This window comes from Salvia miltiorrhiza, unplaced genomic scaffold (genome assembly GCF_028751815.1).
Source record: "Salvia miltiorrhiza cultivar Shanhuang (shh) unplaced genomic scaffold, IMPLAD_Smil_shh original_scaffold_414, whole genome shotgun sequence".
Classification (NCBI taxonomy): Eukaryota; Viridiplantae; Streptophyta; class Magnoliopsida; order Lamiales; family Lamiaceae; genus Salvia; species Salvia miltiorrhiza.
Genome location: NW_026651544.1, coordinates 71,698 through 91,283, shown reverse-complemented (window position 1 = coordinate 91,283; position 19,586 = coordinate 71,698). Strand labels below are relative to the sequence as shown.

At 36.1% G+C, this 19,586-nt stretch overlaps 1 protein-coding gene and 1 long non-coding RNA gene across 2 annotated transcripts; one reads left to right on the top strand and one right to left on the bottom strand.

The window, feature by feature from the left end:
- Positions 1-5,233: 5,233 nt before the first annotated feature.
- Positions 5,234-7,806, bottom strand: LOC131004513 (uncharacterized). The gene is made up of 5 exons (XR_009095049.1): positions 7,229-7,806; positions 6,875-7,091; positions 6,530-6,577; positions 5,852-5,928; positions 5,234-5,496 (listed from the first exon to the last, which is right to left on the bottom strand). It is a non-coding gene; the product is annotated as an uncharacterized LOC131004513 (long non-coding RNA).
- An 8,579-nt stretch (positions 7,807-16,385) lies between these two features.
- On the top strand, positions 16,386-18,088 carry LOC131004512 (E3 ubiquitin-protein ligase ATL42). The gene has a single exon (XM_057931216.1). It carries the CDS (start codon positions 16,674-16,676, stop codon positions 17,838-17,840), a length of 1,167 nt encoding a protein of 388 aa, XP_057787199.1. The 5' UTR covers positions 16,386-16,673; the 3' UTR covers positions 17,841-18,088.
- The last annotated feature ends 1,498 nt before the right edge of the window (positions 18,089-19,586 follow it).

Here is a 19,586-nt window from a genome sequence, read left to right as displayed (position 1 = left end):
GGTATAGTCACAGTTGCTGGCGAAGTAGCTTTCTGCTTTTCCTCCTTCTTTCTGCCAGAAACCTCAACAGTGACCTCCTCAGTTTTTTTCTCAATCAGCCGTGCACTCTCATCTTTTGCCGTCATGGCCCCTGCCTGTGTAGTCCCGCTCGGCAGATCAACCATCTTAAAATGACGTTGGGGAAACGGCAACCACCCAGGAGGACGCAGATGAGGTGGAAGTCGTCGGCCTTCCTCCCAGACTCTCCACGATAGCTCTGGTCTCTCCATCTCACGAGATCCATGGCTGCCTTCAGAGGTGGCTTCATTCTTCAACCCAATGGCCATGCACTGCTCCTTTGGGTTCACCTTGGCATTGTTTATGAGATTTCCCGACTGTTGGAGCTTGTTGACGGCGGTAGTTAGTTGACCCAGTTGGGTCTCAAACATCTTCATTTGAGTCCCCACAGCAACGGCATTGGACTCCAGCTTTTCCATCCTCTCATCTGCCCTGGAGATGAACTTCATCATCAGCTCCTCTATATTTGGCTTCTTCTCTTCATTAATGATTCCATTCGTAACAGAGAAGCCTGATGGAGGTTGGATTGCATTGTTTGGGTTTCCATACGCCAAATTCGGATGTGGACGTCCTCCATGATGAAACTGTTGTCCATGTTGAAAGTTCCCATAGTTTCTGCCGTTGATGTAGTTGGCGTCTTCTGCGCCTGTTGGGATCTCTACAGCTGGCTCGGGATTTCCAACAGTCATAGCTTTGATTTTCGAGTTCATCTCTGCCAGCTGAGTCAAAATCAATGCCATAGGATCTGAGCTAGACGCAGCAGCAACTTTCTTCAACTGAACTATCTCAGATGGCCATTGATAGCTAGTAGCTGCCATACTTTCTATGATCTCCATCGCTTCCGAGCTCCCCTTCTTGAGCAATGAGCCCCCTGCAGCTGTATCCATGAACATTCTGGTGCGCTCTCCACAAGCGTTATAGAACATGACCACCAGAGTCCCCTCATCGAAGCCATGGGACGGGCACTTCCTCAACTTCTCCTGGTATCTCTCCCATGTCTCTGCTAGTGTCTCTCCATCGAACTGCTGGAATTGGAGAATCTCCATCTTTAACTTCAATGTGAGCCCGGGAGGATGGAACTTCCGCAGGAAAAGATCAGCCAAATCCCCCCATACAGGATTAGCTCCCAGCTGCAAAGTATGATACCATGACTTTGCCTTATCCCGGAGTGAGAATGGGAAAAGGCGGAGTCGTATGATGTCATTTGGGACTCCGTTCATCTTGACAGTGCTGCACAACTCCAAGAATTGCGCCAGATGCGCATTTGGGTCCTCCACGGCTTTACCTCCATACTGGTTTTGCTGCACCATCGTGATCAAACCAGTCTTAAGCTCGAAATTATTCGCGTTGACTCTCGGCGGCTCTTGGTACTGATACAGTGGAGTAAATGCCTCATCAATAGGCGCCTGCTTCTGCTCTTCAGCATTTTTCTGAGCATCTAACAGGCGTTGCAGCTGTTCTCTCAAAGCACGGACTTCTTCCGCAGTAGCCATGTGATCCAACTTGGCTTTGGTCGTCTGGCTGTTGTTATGGCGGCACGTAGCTTCAATCTCAGGATCAAAATCTTCAAGAGGAAGATTCTGAGATCGTGTGTTCATTCACTACCTAGAAAACTCCAACGCAAGAATCAGAACCGCAGGAAAAATAAAGAACAGAAAAAAAAATAAACAGAAATAAAAATCCAGAGTAGTATCAAACAATTAACAGATAGTACTGATAAAAATCAGTCCCCGGCAACGGCGCCAAAAACTTGTTCGCTAATTTATTTAACACGCCGCAAGTGTACGGGTGCAATTGTGTACAGTAGCAAGCAAGGTCGTATTCCACAGAGACTGAATTTACCAATTCCTATCCTAAATTATTTTACTCTATCTGGACAAACGAAATTAAGAGTTTTAGTTTTTAAAACTAAATAAATAAACAGCGGGAAAGAAGATAAATCAAGCTGTGAAACAGAGAAACAGATAAGAGAAGATTTCCCAAGGCAAAGGTTTCAACAGATTCTCCTAACTAACATGTTCAATTCAATTAATAAGATGATTCCTAAGGCAATCTCAAAACTAGTCTATACCCACTCCCGTGGCATACAAACCGTTGATTACATGCAAGGCTACCATCCCTGGATCGCACTTCTAACATGTAACTCCTAAAAGTTCCTAGGATTAACGCCCTCACAAATATCAATTCCCTTTAGAATTAAATATATGTGTTCTATGTTCTTAGTTCAGGTAATAATTATCATCTCCCGATCTCAAATTAAAACCTATGATTATGCTAAATTGGTGGCCAATCAATAAAGCAAACAATTGTAACAAGAACATAAAAAGGAAAAACAATCTCAATTAATTGAATCAAACAGTCAGAAATTCAAATCATGTCTACTCCCTAAACCCTGGGAAAAATGATTCTAGCCACACATAGACATATGACTAGAAATCAAAATCTCAAAAATACAAATAATCATTCAACAATAAAACCGTAGGAAAGTTGAGAATCTTCAATCTTGCTCTGGCTCCGTTCTCCGTCTCTCTCAGCTCTCAGGAAAAGTAAAATATGATAAAAGATGATAAAAAGGTGCAGAGAATAAGTTCTTGGGGAGTATTTATATGCCCTAGGTCAAGTAGGACTCAAAAATACCCAAAATCGCTAAAAAAAACGAATTTTGGGCGGAAATACGGCGACTCGCGCGGCCGCGCGTCCAGCCCGCGTGACGAAACAGAACTTCTGACAGCTTTGCGCAGCGATTTTGTTTTGGCTCGTTCTCCCTCGTCCGAACTCCGATTTACGATCCGTTTGCGCTCACGAACTCCTCTCGAGATGAACTACAACTTATATTTCAGAAAAATCTTCCAAATTCTGCTTCTTTATTTCTGAAAATACGTTCAAACACAAGCGAGTGACAAGTTCTTGACCAAAAACCAATATAAGCTCAAAATAAATCAACAAACACACACAAACCTCATAACTAACCATCAAATATGACACACCAAGAGGTAAAAATGCATGTTTATCATGAGCCTATTGGGTTGGGACGGAGGGAGTACAATTTTTCTGTATTGACGGATAAGAATTAATATAAGATCTCATTTGTAATCTAAGCATCATCTCATCTCAAGTTTGTAAGAACATATGATCATCAAGAACTTAAAAAACAATATTTGACTTTTGAACGCGAAACTTTTTAGCATTATCTCGTCTGGACCCTAAAATATTATACATGATTTAATGCGTGAATCGTTTGAATGTCACTATCTAATGCTTTAAATAGTACTCCCTCTGTCCCAGCTGAAATGTCCTGCTTTCCTTTTTGGGTTGTCCCACTTGAAATGTCCTGTTTCCTTTTTTGGCAATACACTCTCTCTCTATACTTAATATTTAAATAATTTCCACCAACCCACTTTATCTACTTTATACACATTTCTTAATCTCCGTGCCGAAAAGAAACAAGACATTTAAGGTGGGACGGAGGGAGTATTTTCATTAGGAGCTTGAAAGACCAAGGCTGACTTGTGAGATTACACGATCTGAAGATTGTGAGATTATAACTAACTTCTAATCATCATTTTGTATGGAGCTTGAAAAACTATAACATGCTTTTGTGCATCATCTCATATTAAGCTTAAAATACCATAACTGAGTTTCAAGCATCATTTCGTTTGGAGTTTGAAAAAATAAAACTGGCTAATGAGCATCATCTTGTTTGAAATTTGAAAGACCATATTAAAATCATCTCGTTTGGAGTTAACTAAGTTCTGAGAATCATCTCGTCTAATAGATAACAGTCTTGCAATTTTTATTTATTTATCAGACGTGTTATTTCTTAATTACTGAATAGGAATTTGTTATTTAAAAAAATGCAGTTAAAATTTAAGAAACAAGAAGTCTTGAAATATATAAGAGTATTTTTATTTATCAACAGTGTTATTTGATTTTGTAAAGATCAGCAGTGTTATTTCTTAATCACTGAATAGGAATTTATTGTATTTATGTTATTTTAGCAGTAACGTCATTTTCATCTGTGCAAAATACTAAATTTATTTCGGCTGAAAAAAAAAAAGAGTCCGTTAGGATTTTTTTCTATGTGTATGTTATGATCCCAGATTTTAAATTATAGTGGTACTCTATAAGTTAAAATTTAAATTCGACCAGTTTAAAAAAAGCATAATCATGAATCATAGATAGTACTTTCCAATAAATATGAATACTGAGAAATTAACCATGATGATTAATTACGTTTCAATGTAATTTCCATTCATATATTTCTATTTGAATTTGAACGGCGATTTTTAAATTACAAAACTTATTTAGCATTTAGTTAAATTCGACCAGTTTAAAAGAAGCATATTCATGAATCATGGATAGTATTTTCCAATAAATATGAATACTTACGTTTCAATGTAATTTCCATCCATATATTTCTATTACTAACATCTAACTTGACTTTGCCCGATCAAAAAAAAAAATAGCATTTAGTCACATTCCTTTAATTAATTGCACTACAATAATCTATTTTCCTTATAACCAACCAATCACCCACAGATGATGTATTTTTAATCGAAAGCTCTAAGACTACACAACTTTATAATTAACGAAAAAGAAGATATAATATGAGTGAAATGTAAAAATAGCCATAAAAATATACTCCAAGTTAAAACAAAAGACTGAAAACCTTCCCCTCGTAGATAAAAAACAGAAAATCACAGAAAATATACTCCAGCGTTTGAGTGATTAACGCTGATATGAAAATCTTAATTAATGATTAAGATTGCCTTAAATAATTAAATAGATAACTAAACGGTAGATTACTAAGAGATTAGGAGATAATAGGCGTGAAGCAGAAGATTTCAAAGAGCACGAAATGGAGATTTTCAAAGAGCACGAAATGGAGATTTTTTAGAGCGCCATGTAGGATAGAGAATCATCGTGGGCTCTCCAATATGTAGGATAGAGAATCATCGTCGAATTTCAATTATCGGACACTTCAAAATTCAAATAATACATAAATAAGTTATGGGCTGAACTTTACGATGCAACAGTAAATGCAATACAATTTCGCAATTTCCTATTTGACATTTAATCCTAATGTTATAACAATCAACAACAATAATGAACTATACAACAATATTAAACTGATCAACAAATTAAACTGCTCCTTTTCTTTGAGGAGAAGCCGAGTATGAAGAATGGCTTACTTAGGAGTCGGATCAGGCGAAGGAATGCCTTCACTTTTCGTTTTGCTTGGAGAATCATCTGGGTCTAAGTTAATTGGACATACAGAGGCAAACTTGCAGAACTTGCATTTCCAGAGCTCCTCCATAGGAGGGTAACTGGCTTCTCTATTGCCCAGCCAAAACTCGAGACATGACTTAATTTGAACCTTGACCAGATCACTCGAATTCATCTTCCCCTAATAAGGAATGATCTTCCTGTAACTCATATCTGTTTAAGGAAAAGCACGTCTTATAACAGCTTATGCGATGGAAACTCTAAACTGAAATACAGGCAACAAAATTATACATGAAGAAAATATTGAAATCCAATTTAATAGGGCATGCACCCATAATAAATTAATAAGAATATGGAAAAAGTTTGTACAGAATGAGAGACTTGCATTTTCATCCCATACTTCATTTCACCAAGAACTGAAATCATATACGAACTCCAAAGAACCAACCCAGCTGAGTTATCAATTTATTTTGATGTAAAACGACAGTATGTTGTGGAATAAGAAAATTAAGCACAACCCATCGACACTGCAGAAAAACGAATAACTCCAAAGCTAATGCAAGCTCACCTCAACAATAGTTGGTCATGAGCCATAGGCAGCGAGCAACAACTATTTTCAAAATACCGTACCACGTCGCTCAGAGTCTACATAAACAACCACATGAATGTGAAATTAAAGTAAGTTTAACCCTAATAACTTAATCTCATACGCCACCGTTTTTCAAAGATATAATTACATTAAGATACTTTTCAAAAGTTAGGACATCAAATCTACTACCCAATAAATTTCACCTGTCATTTGCAAACATATCAAAATCCAATGTTATTTCTATTAAAGACAACTTTTCAGTAATTTTCTTCACTCATCATCACTATATTTTCCTGAGCAATCAATATATCTTAGAATTGGATTCAAGCAATATCAGATCTCAGAACATATTTTAATGGCAGATTTAAACATGATTCATACCAATAGCATACATCAATCGCCAAAATCATAACTCATAACATATTTTAATAGCAGATTTAAACATGATTCATTCAAATAGCATACATCAATCGCCAAAATCAGAAATCAAAGCATATTTTAATGGCAGATTTATACATGATTCATTCCAATAGCATACATCAATTGCCAAAATCCACACAATAAACATGCTCAATAAAGCTGGAAACTTTTCACATTTGACCAATTTTAACATTAAGGATGGAAAATTATGGCAACTTAGAGAGGGAGAGAGATTACCATTGCAAGCCAGGGCAGATGGATTCACTGAAAACTGGAAACGATTTCCTGCAAAAAAAAAGAAAAAGAATTAAAGTAAATATTAACATAGTACAAAAAATCTTCAATAGTAAGAAGAAGAAGAAACACAATATTTAGCATTTGAACTAATTAATTTATAGCTGAAAGTATAGGTTATAAAGTTTCTATTACTATTAAATTTTTACCTAAAAAATGGTTGATTATATGTAAATAAATTATACGATTGTATATATTTTCATTCTTTCCAAAATTTATGTCTTCTAAAATCGACCACTAATCATTCTATATTTACAAAAACACAATCTTTCCTAATAGAATACTTACCGTGGCTGACGTATCTGCTGGGGATAGCGGCGGACTGAGGGGCGGCGGCGCCGACTTATTGAAGGGGACAGGTCGGGGCGAGGCAGAGAGGGCTGGAGTGCGACGCATCGATGCTTCTTAGCGCCTGCTTGAAATAACCCATCTTTTTTTTCCCTTTCCTCACTATCTTATCAACCCTAATTTCCCTCCAGAATCAAGCAATCATTGAATCCCCTATCTACAACACAACAGAAAATTGAGAAAACGGAAAAAGAAAAGGAGGAATTCAACATAATACGATTATGAGAATGAATGAATTGTAAATGTATCGTTGAGATTCATTATGCCACAAGAGGAGAGGGGGAGGGAGATCACCTTGAGAAATTCGAGGAAACTGAGAAATTTGCGCCTGCAATGAGCAAAAAAATATGAAACGGAGATTGACAAATATATGTTGCGGGTCAAGACGGGAGGACCAACGAAAAGTCTTTAGTCCAAATGTGCGAGACACCCATTGACGGCGGTGGTGACAGGCTCGGGCAGCCATTGGCGGCGGCTGTGCCATGGCTATGGTCGGGGGAAAGGAGAGCTTGTGTGGAGACGGGAGGGGGGAGATGCGGAGGGTGCCGGCGCGGCGCGGTGGCGGACGACATGGCCGTGGTCTTGAGCCACTGCGGGCGTAGGGTTCTGTAGATAGGGGGAAGGGCGAGGGAGAATCGGGGGTTGAGACGGCGGTGGCGGTCTTAGACGTTGCTCGCCGGGAACTGCAGGAAGGGAGGAGAGGGCGGATTGCGTGAAAGAGAGGGAGGAGCGGCGATTTCGCCGTCCCCAAGGAAGGCGGCGGACTGTGTTGTGAGAGAATGGGGAAGAGGAATTGATTTTAGGTTTAGGGAATTGGTTTTAGGTTTTAGGCTTCAGCCGTTACATCTCTCAAATTGTGAGTAAAAAGCCTTTTCAGAAAATGTAAAATAAAGCATTGTGAGTGTGTCATGTAGGAGAGAGAAATAATATGGGGGCTGGAATATGTATTGCTTTATAGAATTGATAGATACTAATGCATATACAGAGAGATAGATGATTCATTTTCTTATATATATATATATATATATATATATATATATATATATATATAGGGTCGCATTCAATGGAGACCATTCCTTAGATAAAGAATAAAGACCAAATCAAGGCCATTCATCTCACTCTAATCAACGGTTCATATAATTTCCTGATTTGATTTTTCATGTAATTAAATATTGGTTTATTACATTTATTTAATTCGAAAAGGGCATATATGTCCACTCAAATCCACTGAAATCTGGGATAATGTTGAACAAATCCCGAAAATTTCTCTCTTCCCATTCTGGGACCTAATCCGTCAATGAACATAACAGGTGAACATTAGTATGTTCATTTGTTTTCTGACGAACATTAGTATGTTCATTTGTTTTTCTACGAACATTAGTATGTTCATTTATTTTTCTACGAACATATCATCCAACATTAGTATGTTCATTCATTTTTCTACGAATATATCAACGAACATTAGTACATTCATTAGTATTTTCTACGAACACTAGGTTCAAACTCCTTAATCAACCAAATTGTTGCATTATTTTTGCAGAAACCAACCAACATAATTTATACAAAGGTTCTACCTTTAAATACCCAACTGGACTTTACAAACCAACATAATTTAGCAACATTGATTTGTAGTACAGAACCACCAAAATAGTAAAAAATCATCTCACAAAATCGAAAATAGGGAAAGTAGATTTCGGGGATCGAGGCTGGAGGTGGAGGATTAGGGTTCGGACGTTGGGGAGGGAGGGGAGGGAAAGGGGAATATAGGGGATGGGGGCGGTATCGGAGGGGACGGCGGATGAGACGTAGGAGGAGATGGAGGCAAGGAGCAGCAGGTGGAGGAGGAGATCGGCGCAGATCTGAAAAAATGAAAGAGCGGCGGCGACGACCCGCCTCCCTCCAGAATTCCTGTGACAGCGGCGACGGCCTGCCTCACTCCAAAATTCCTATGACAGCGGTGGAGGAGAGGACATCGAGAAGGAGCAGCATCGCCATTGTCAAGTATGTGTGTGTGTGTGTGTGTGTTTGTGTTTGTGTGTGAGAGAGAGAGAGAGAAGAATCATACGATTTGATTAAATAGAAAGAGAGAGATATGAGCATTTAATTAATAGATAGAGAGAAAATCAAATGACCAACTTAACCTTATGGCAATAAAATAAACGAAAATTATAAAAAATTTCAGCCAAATCAAGACCGTAGGATATTCTAGAATCGACGCACAGGATTTGGTCTTCATTCTCTATATATGAGAGTGGTCTCCATTGAACTCTTCCCTATATATATATATATATATATATATATATATATATATATATAAAGATAAAAAAATATTTATTGAAAATATTTTTTTCTTGAGAAATGATAATGAATTTGGAACATAAAATATTTATTCGAATTGATCGTATATGTGAAATAAGAATAACGAATAAGTTAATAAAATATACGAATAAATTAATATAACGCATAAATATCCATTCTTACATGGATTTGAATTCTAAAAGGAACAAAATTTTCACCACATTAATTAACTGAATATGATGACTATTTGTGCATTACATTGATTTATTCATGAATTTTATTAAGTTATTCATTATTCTCAATTTTTACGAAAGATAATATTCTGACTGGATCCCAACCATATATATATATATATATATATATATATATATATATATATATATATATAGAGTAAAATTTTGAAGAAGCCAAAATGAAGCATAAAACACAATTTATGGCCACACATTGAAAAAACACAAATTTTGGCCGTTTTTATTGATTTGAACGTTTTAACCCTTAATGAGGCGGACCGGGTAGGATTTGGCACGCGGGTCGCGTGCCGGGTCGGGTTAGACACTTATGGCACTATTAGTGCCATAAGTGCCAAAATTTTCGGTTTTATTTTGGATTTCCGTTGGCACTTATGGCACTATTAGTGCCATAAGTGCCAACGGAAATCCAAAATAAAACCAAGTAAAATAATCATTTTGGGCACTTATGGCACTAATGTGCAGCACAAATACAGAAACAACAACATCATTTAAACCCTAAATGGAACATCTAAACCCTAAATGGATAATCTAAACCCTAAATGGAACATCTAAACCTTAAATGGATAATCTAAACCCTAAATGGAATATCTAAACCCTAGGGGGAAGTGTGCACTTATGGCACTAATAGTGTCATAAGTGCCATACGTGCAGCACACAGATCAGATAAGATCTGCCATGGCTGAAATCGAAGAAGGCGGAGATCAGATCTGCCGATGGAGAAGGCGGCGCCAACGATCAGATCAGATCCACCGCCGCCGCCTCATTAGACCAGATCTGCCGCCGCCGCCTCATCCTCTACTCCGACGAATTCTGCCCAGGCGGCGCGCTGGAGAGAGAGAGGGGGAAATGAGAAAGAGAGATGAGAGAGCGGTAGCCGCTGGAGAGAGAGAGAGGGAGGATCTCCTCCACCACTGCCGCGAGAGCTCCGATAAATTCTCCAAGCTCGGCGCCGCTGCCGCGCAGCCGCTGGAGAGAGAGAGAGGGAGATGAGAAAGAGAGAGGAGCAGCTGGAGAGAGAGAGAGAGGGAGATGAGAAAGAGAGAGGAGAGAAAGAGAAGGGTAGAATAGTCATGACATACAAAAAATGGCCAAAATTTATGTTTTTTCAAATGGTGGACAAAATTTGATGTTGTATGTTGAATAGGGCCATTCGGCCCTATTGTTTCATATATATATAGGGGTGGGCTACCGTGAGAGCACATTTTAAAATAAAAAATAAGAGCAATTTTTAATGTATGAATTTTATGTAGAACACGTATGAATTCGCTGTATAAAGATATGAATTGTGAAAAATAAATTTTTGCTACCTTTGGGATTCGAACTCAGGACCATAAATTCATCCAACATGATTACGAATCAACCGTAGATCTTGATGATCCAATGGCTGAAAATGATTCTTATTTTATATCTTAAGAAATGCTCTTATTTTAGCCATTCCCTATATATATATAGGGAGAAGTTCAAGAAAGAACCATAAATAAAAAAAGAATGGAGAACCATTTTCAGCCATTCGATTATCAAGATCTACGGTGGATGTATCATCTTGTTGGATGAATGCAGATCCTGGGTTCGAATCCTGAAGGGAGCATTTTTTTTTATTTTTTTGAGTGCATTAATTTTAGCAGCGAATGCATTAATTTTTACAGTGAATGCATTAGATTTGATGGTTCTCACGTTCTCACAAATAATGTAGTTCTCTCTAGAACCATACCCTATATATATATATATATATATATATATATATATATATATATATTTAAGGTCACATTCTACAAGAAAAATGAGCTTATACAAGAAATTAAGAAATATTGAACATGTCAGTAATGCGGTTGAACATACTAATAATTTTATTGAACGTTTGAGGTTTTTGGGATTTGAAACCTGAATACGTTCAACACAATTACCGATATGTTCCTAAAAAATCTGGATGCAAAATTTAATTTTAATTATTGACTGTTCGATGGATCATGATCAATGACTGATATTGTTTCTTATTTCTTTGCAAGAATTTATTTTCCTATTGAACTTCCTCCTCCTACACACACACACACACACATAGATAGAGAAAGAGTCCACGAATAAGCCGCATGTAATGGATGAATAATTGTTCAAATTGGGTTTGAATCTTGGAAGAACGCGTTATTCGTACATTATAAATAGTTTATTCATAAATTTATATTGGCTTATTCGTTATTCTTATTTCTCACAGAAATCATTCTTATTATAACCTAACACTATATAGAGAAATGATATATATATGAAAACAACATTTTTTATGAGAACATGATAACACTACATTAAACGTATAAAGTTAATGTTCGTAAAATTAACTACACCATAAATATGAAATTTCGCTTCTCATGAGGTTCAAACACATGTAATGGATTCACTTAGATATTCTTGATTGAATGATATAGAAAATGATTATCACATTCTCAATTTAATATAAGGGTTCTCATTTGAACCTCCTCACATATAATGAGAATTGATATGTCGCTCATATTTAGTCTTCTATTTTAACTGGACTCTTTTTTATTTTATATACTAAGTATGTCTTTTGATTTTAATATATCAATAATTGTTATTGAGATTATTAATATTTATATATTATAGTATAACGTACTCAATTATTTTCTCTTTAATTTGAAATAAACAACAAATCGAGTTTTAATTTTTATTAATAAAAAAATTTCAAAATACTACTATTAAAATAAGTATATAAAATAATAAAAGATTCTAATAAGGATTAAAAGCGAGCGATACTTATAAAAGATGCTTGAGTTCTATCTATACATATGCTGTCGGTTTGGATATACGTCCGGTCCAACTAATCTAAGATTTTACTGTTTTTATATGTGTCCGAGTCGTTGGATTATATTAGAAATGTCATCTGGAGTGGGACCCACCCCAAAACTAAATCACTTTCACATCTGCATCACACCATAATAAGTAGGAAATTAAATATGTTCATACTTCCACAATATGTAAGTTTTGCTTTACTGAAGGGAAAAAGGTGCAGATTGGCTCCCGAAGTATTAGCCTCTATAGCGTATAACCCCTCTTACTCACTGTGTGTGCAACTAAACCCCTGAACTCCGAGAAAATGGTGCAAATTCTTCCCTCTGACCTAACGCCGTTAAGTGTCCGTTAACGTTTGGGTTTAATTGCACCCTCTACTTCAGGGGTGGATCTGCACCTTAATTTTTTTTTTGTTTTTTTTATAATTTCAGCAACCCACCTCCGGCATCAACTTAACCGCCCCCCGTACTCATCAGCTCCAACTTACACTTTGTCAGCTCGCACGCGCTCAATCTCTTGATCGTCAACTGCTTACCGCCGACATGCAGCAGCATCACCAACTCTAGATGTGGACCTGGATCGAATCCTGCTTGGTCCAAATCCATATCCGTATTTTTTTACTTAGGTCATGATCTGGTCCAAATCCATTAGGTCCAAAAAAACGAGATTCATGTCCAGATCCATTAGATTCACAGGGTCTCGAGTCCTGACCCGGATCCATTCTTTTTTCTCTTTTAAAATAAATTTACAAATATTAAATTAACCAAAAATAAAGTCATAATTATTATCTAGAGTTTTAATAATTATTCAAAAATAAAGAAATAAAATTTAAATATATATTATATAGATAAATATATACACAATTAATATCATAAGATAAGCCTAAAAGGTTAAGGTGTTGGAGGAGATGTTGTTGTGCGGGGCGGTGAAGAAGCTGGTGGCGTTGCTGCATGTAAGCAGTGGGCAGTCGACAACCAAGAGATTGGGCGCGTGCGAGCTGACAAGGTGCAAGTCAGAATCGATGAGTACGGGGGCGGTTAAGTTGATGCCGGAGGTGGGTTGCTGAAATTATAAAAAAACAAAAAAAAATTAAGGTGCAAATCCACCCCTGAAGTAGAGGGTGCAATTAAACCCAAACGTTAACGGACACTTAACGGCGTTAGGTCAGATGGGGGAATCTGCACCCTTTTCTTGGAGTTCAGAGGTTTAGTTGCACACGCAGTCAGTAAGAGGGGTTATACGCTATAGGGGCTACTACTTCGAGTGTCAATCTGCACCTTTTCCCTTTACTGAATAACGATGCTTATTTATGAATTCTTTGTATCCTTACAAAATAATATAGCTCTACGATGGAGATGGAGAGCACTCTCGGCGGCTCTATGAAGATGAGCCCCACTTTAGAGTTACCCTCACTATAACGAGGATTTTATAGTTTAATTTCTATTTTATTAAAATAATACATTTTAAAATTAAATTAAATTAAATATCAAAAAATAAAATAGAAAATTTCATTAGAACAAGCAAAATATTAAAATTGAAAATTATTTAAAAACATACACTTTGAGTCCTACATCAAAGAGTGTATGCTTCTCTACAATGTGAAGTGTACTATAAAGAGAAAAATTACATTAATTTAATTTTGTAATTGAATCCCACATCGAAAATTGTAGATTTCTTGACAAAAGCTACATTTAATTAAAATTAAAATTATTATTTTTAAATAAAAAAATAAATTTTAAGACTCGTTTAAAATAAAAAACAATTAAAATGTTTAAAGGAATACGTGCAGTACATGCGTCCCACATTTCTTGAAAGCCGACTCGAGCCTCTCGACCCAACCCTGTTGTAGCTGCCCTTTTATTTTTGTTTATAACTATCGAATCTCATATTTATTTTATAGTATTACCATCACCCCCCACCCCTCCCCCCAATTTGATTTCAATTGATGGATATGTACCCAAAAAAAAGTAAGAGCATTTATTAATTTGATCAATAATCAATGCTCATCTGTACGTCACACGAAATTAGTTATTTCTTTTTCTTTTAGAAAATTTTAAAAAATACACTCTAAGTTTTTAATTAAAATTGTATTAAAGTATTATTTTATTAATATCTGTAAAATTATGTGTGAAGTAAATAAAGATAAAATAAAATAATTGTAAATATTTTTTTAAAGAAAATTAAATGTATTTTAATCTGTGTGAAAATTGAAAGATGACTAATTTTATGGAATGGAAAGTGTTAATTAATTATAGTGGTACAAATTAATTAATAAATAAACATAGATAGAATGGACTGCAACTGACTTATAGGTTATGTGAGAAATAAATAATCACATTAAATAAGATGCACATTAAATTAAATACCATTGTAGTACGATCGACTTTCTTAGCTATTAGGCAGGTTAGGGGTAATTGTATGATGACGGACTGTTTTCTTTCAAGTCAACTTGATTGATTGCATATCTGCATCTAGTTTATGCAATTACCCCAAAAAATTAAAGTAAAGTCATCACAAAATAAACAAAACATGATGCAATTATTTAAGTCTTCTTAATCAAACGGTTGCGTATAGAGCTAGTTTTCAGTCGGTTGAAAAAAATAATAAAGGAAACTTGTTTGTAGATTACAACATAGCAAAACTTTTTTTAAATAGTGGTGATGCCTGCCCATGTCACACGTTACTGACGTTAGACAAATGCACAAATCAAGGTCCATTTGTTTCAAATTCTTAATTGTTTTTCTTAGTTAATTGACGATAAGACTTTTCGGTGGGATACCAATCTCATAATGCATTGAGTTCCACTTTTAATTAGTCGTAATTTTTATTTATATTTTCAGTTATTATATTAATTAATTTGAATTTACTCGTCCAATAAGAATTGATAATTATTTTTATATTTATTTAAATTAATAATAAATTATTTAGATTAATTAATTCAAAGATAGGGTATATATATATATATATATATATATATATATATATATATATATAATTAATTGAAATTCATTGTATGACATTTAGTGATAATTATTAATTGGAGTCATTATATAATACTCCCTGTCTCCCTCCATCCTAGTATTAATGGCCCATTTCTTTTCGACACAAGTATTAAGAAGAGTTATATTAGTAGATAAGTTGTATGCTTCACATATTTAATTTATGGTTAATTAGTTTTGAATATTGTTAATAAAAGACATTTGTTCCTCCAAAATTATCCGTTGCAGCCGTCGGCGCCGCCTTCCCTTCACCCTCCACCCCCAAATCCATCCACAGATCCGAACTCCAAGTACTCAGAGAATCAAAATGCAGAGAAACATCCACAGATTCGAAATACAAATCAAAATTAACAACAAAAGATGCTACATTTTCAACTCCAAATACTCAGAGAATCATCGGCGCAGATTGAGCGAATCGGAGTAGTAATATTTTTTATTATTTTACAAACAATTAATTACTATAAAATAATGAGATTAAGAATGAACATGATGACACATAATAAGTTATAGTATAGGAAGCTGCGGATGTGCTTCATAATTACGTTGTGTTTCATACTTTCATTTGATGTTCTCGTCTCATCTACTAATATAAATGTTGCATGTGTTCAAAAATCCTTCATATCAATTTGAGTTTTATTTCAATATTATCTATACATGTTTACTATTATCACTCATATACATTTATATATAAATAAAAATATATTTTAAAACATGAATCATTCTTACTACTTAAATCGTAAAAAATTATGATAAATTCATCACTTTATTGAATGTTCGTAATTTCAGGTTCAAATCTCGTAGGGCGAAAATTAAATGATTTGAACTTATTATTTATGATAAATTCATTATCTTTGCCAACGAATTCATAATTATATAATAATTTGTAATTTATAAAGAAAATTTGTAATAATAATAAAAAAAATAGAAGCAGAAGCATTTTTGTTTAATGTGACTAATTTATTAAGTCAACTCATACCAATGCATAACTAGACCTCCGTTCCACCTTCAAGCACTTGATGAAATATAAGAATACGTTAAAAGTAATGTATACGTTGAGAATTAATAAATAATTATGCATGTATTGAAACATAAGAAGTTGTGTTAGATATTCCAACCTGTAACACAGGCTCTCCATACATGATTGGTATATTTTATGAAACCAAGAGTTGTGTTTCTAAACAACCCAAAAGCTAGTGAGTTGATGGATAGAAAAGTGACGCATGCTTTTGTTTAAATTAATATATACACACATATATATTCTTTGAGTAGTTACATACAAAGGCATTGTCAAAGTGCCCACATACACAAATTTGGATTCTTGTCTATAGAAGATAAGTATTTACTTGGCATCATACCCCCATGGCCTAAATTTCCCAAAACTCCCCATCAAGCATGAAAATCATCCCACCATTACTCCTTATCTTCTTCTCCATTCAAGCCAACGCCCAAAGCCCCTCCGACAACACCGACCTTAACACACCGGATTCCGTCAGCAACTTCCAGCCGAGCCTCGCCGTCGTGATCGGCATGCTCGCCATCATGTTCTCCCTCACCTTCGTCCTCCTCCTCTACGCCAAGTTCTGCCACCGCGCCGCCTCCGTCCACAGCCACCAAATCCACGACGGCCTCCCCCGCTCCCGCTCCCTCGCCGCCGGCGTCGACAAGACCGTCGTGGAGTCGCTCCCCTTCTTCCGCTTCTCCTACCTCCGCGGGTCCCGCGACGGCCTCGAGTGCGCCGTCTGCCTCGCCAAATTCGAGGACGTGGACATCCTCCGGCTGCTCCCCAAATGCAAGCACGCCTTTCACATCGACTGCATCGATCAGTGGCTCGAGAAGCATTCCACCTGCCCCCTCTGCCGCCGCAAGGTCAGCGCCGACGACCTCTCGCAGCTGCAGTTTTCCACTAGTTTGAGATTCTTATGCAATCCCGAGCTAGGGCGCCAGGATTCCAATCTAGAGCTCTACGTCGAGAGAGAGGAGAGCCGCCACGGATCCTCCCGATTCTGCATTGGCGGCAGCTTCCGGAAGATGGAGGAGGAGGAGGAGGCGCCCATACCGGAGAGCATGGACTGCGACTCCTCGCCGCCGCCGCCGCTCCACAGATTCAACCACAAGATCCTGGTGGCGGACGCGGTGCTGAAGAACCGGTGGAGCAACGTGAGCTCCTCCGACATCATGTTCCTGAATTCGGAGATGATGTCGTCGGCGGCGGAGGCGATCACGAGCATCAAGGAGGAGATGGAGAGGAAGAGAGCGTTGGAGAGCAAGGTCAGAGAAATCAATCAAGCGTCGCGTGGTGATGACCGGAATATTCTCGAAACGGATTCTAATCGGCGGAAACTAGGGTTTGAATCCAACGACAAGAGATCCATGTCCGAAATCGTAGTTCATCCGAGATTCACAGAGTTGAGGAGGAAAGATTCGTCGTCTGAAGAAATTAATGTGAAGGAGGAAACAACCAGAAGGCTTTGGCTCTCGATTGCACGAAAAACAGTCCAGTGGTTTGCAAATAGAGAGAGAAGATCTCCGCAGCCTCAAGAATTAAGGTTAAATATATGATCATAACGAAAATCAAATTTACTTCCATTCCATCAACAGGATTCTCTCTCTCTCTCTCTCTCTCTCTCTCTCTACAGTTACAAATATATCCTGGGATGAGTTGTTTTATTTTTACTGTTTGACATAAGGATACGACAAATTTAATATACCATTTTTGTACATGAAAAAAGTCCACGGAGGGGGCAGCGGCCCCTTCAAATATATATTGATGTACATTTTCTTACATGTAAAGGAAATGAGATTCGATACTTTGCCTCTCTCTTACGAGATTATTATGCCTTATGAGAGACCTTTTTTCATTTCATTTTGCAGATGAATAAAATCCAAGATTGGAATTTAGCACACCTGTTTTCAGTTTTTGATTATTTGAACAACCGAGCTATCAAAAGAATTAATTTTAATAATTCGGATGCAAGTCTGGCAAAGCTACATTTTTTTAATTTTTCAGTTAAGACGACATTATTGCATTAAATTGAGGGCAACTTTGAACTTATGCACCAATCTCTGCCAACCTGTTTTTTTTTTCCCCCTATATTTAATCTATTACTACATTTTTAGTTAATTATGTAAATCAGAGAGCAATTTTTAGATTTACTATTATTCTAGGACATGTTTTTGAAGAATCTCTTTTGGCTCTGACAAAAGCGAATCAGAATATTTGAGAATATTGCTTCAATTTAACTTTCTGTTCAGTAAATTACAAGTAACTTGAGCACGCAATTCTACGGTCTTCTTAAATAAGCCTGCTTATAAATTTATGTTTAATTATAGTTTCACCTCTTAATCGCTTATTTAATATGCTTCTCTCTTGGATGAAATAATTAAGGTTTATTTTGAATCGTTTCTGGTTTGACGTATGAATTTATAGAATTTATCTCAACGTCCAAATCCATACAATTAATAATCTTGATTTCTTCCCCTAAAAAAATAAAAATAATCTTGATTTCTTACTTAGTTGCCATGTCAATTTCAATTCAATTTAGAATTTTATTCAAAAATAAATAAAATAGTCTGTATATTTCTAGACAATTTTTAAAATTAATGTATGTATGTGCAAAACCAAAAAAGAATTTAAGGTTTGCGATCCAAACTTCGTGAATTTTGAGACAAATATCGCAATAGTTAATCATTCATATTTAACTCAAAAACTCGCCAAAGAGTAAATAAGAAAAGTGGGGAAATGTGTGCGTGTGTTGGATATCGTTAATTTATCAAAAAAGAAGAAAAAAAAAAGAGCAAATGCTATATGATTGTATGTGTGTGTGTATAATGCACATTGCACAATAACAATTTAAGGAGGTTGTTATTTGGATTGAATTTATTACAGATTCCAACCTCAAAAAAATAATTATAGATTTGAAATTTATTACTTTTATTTAATATGAACACGATTTTAGTAGTTTTGGTGGTGCATAAATAATCGAAAGAAGCTGCACTTGGAATGTAGCACATGATCAATTAGTTTGTGGCAATTTTTAGAGGGAGAAGTAGCAAATAGTCCCCTATCATACAACCTCCTAACATGTTTATCTCTTTATCTTTTGATTTTAGGCTGTTAGCCCCTCAACATATTATAAAGAGTGCAAAATGTCCCCTGCTCTTAACAGATATTTAACATCGTTAAGTATTTTTTATTTGATTTTATCTCTTACTAATATTTCTTACTATAAGCATGTAATTTTTTTTTGAATTTAAATTTAAATGTTTGTAATATTTTTTTAAATAAAATCATTTTTGAATACACAC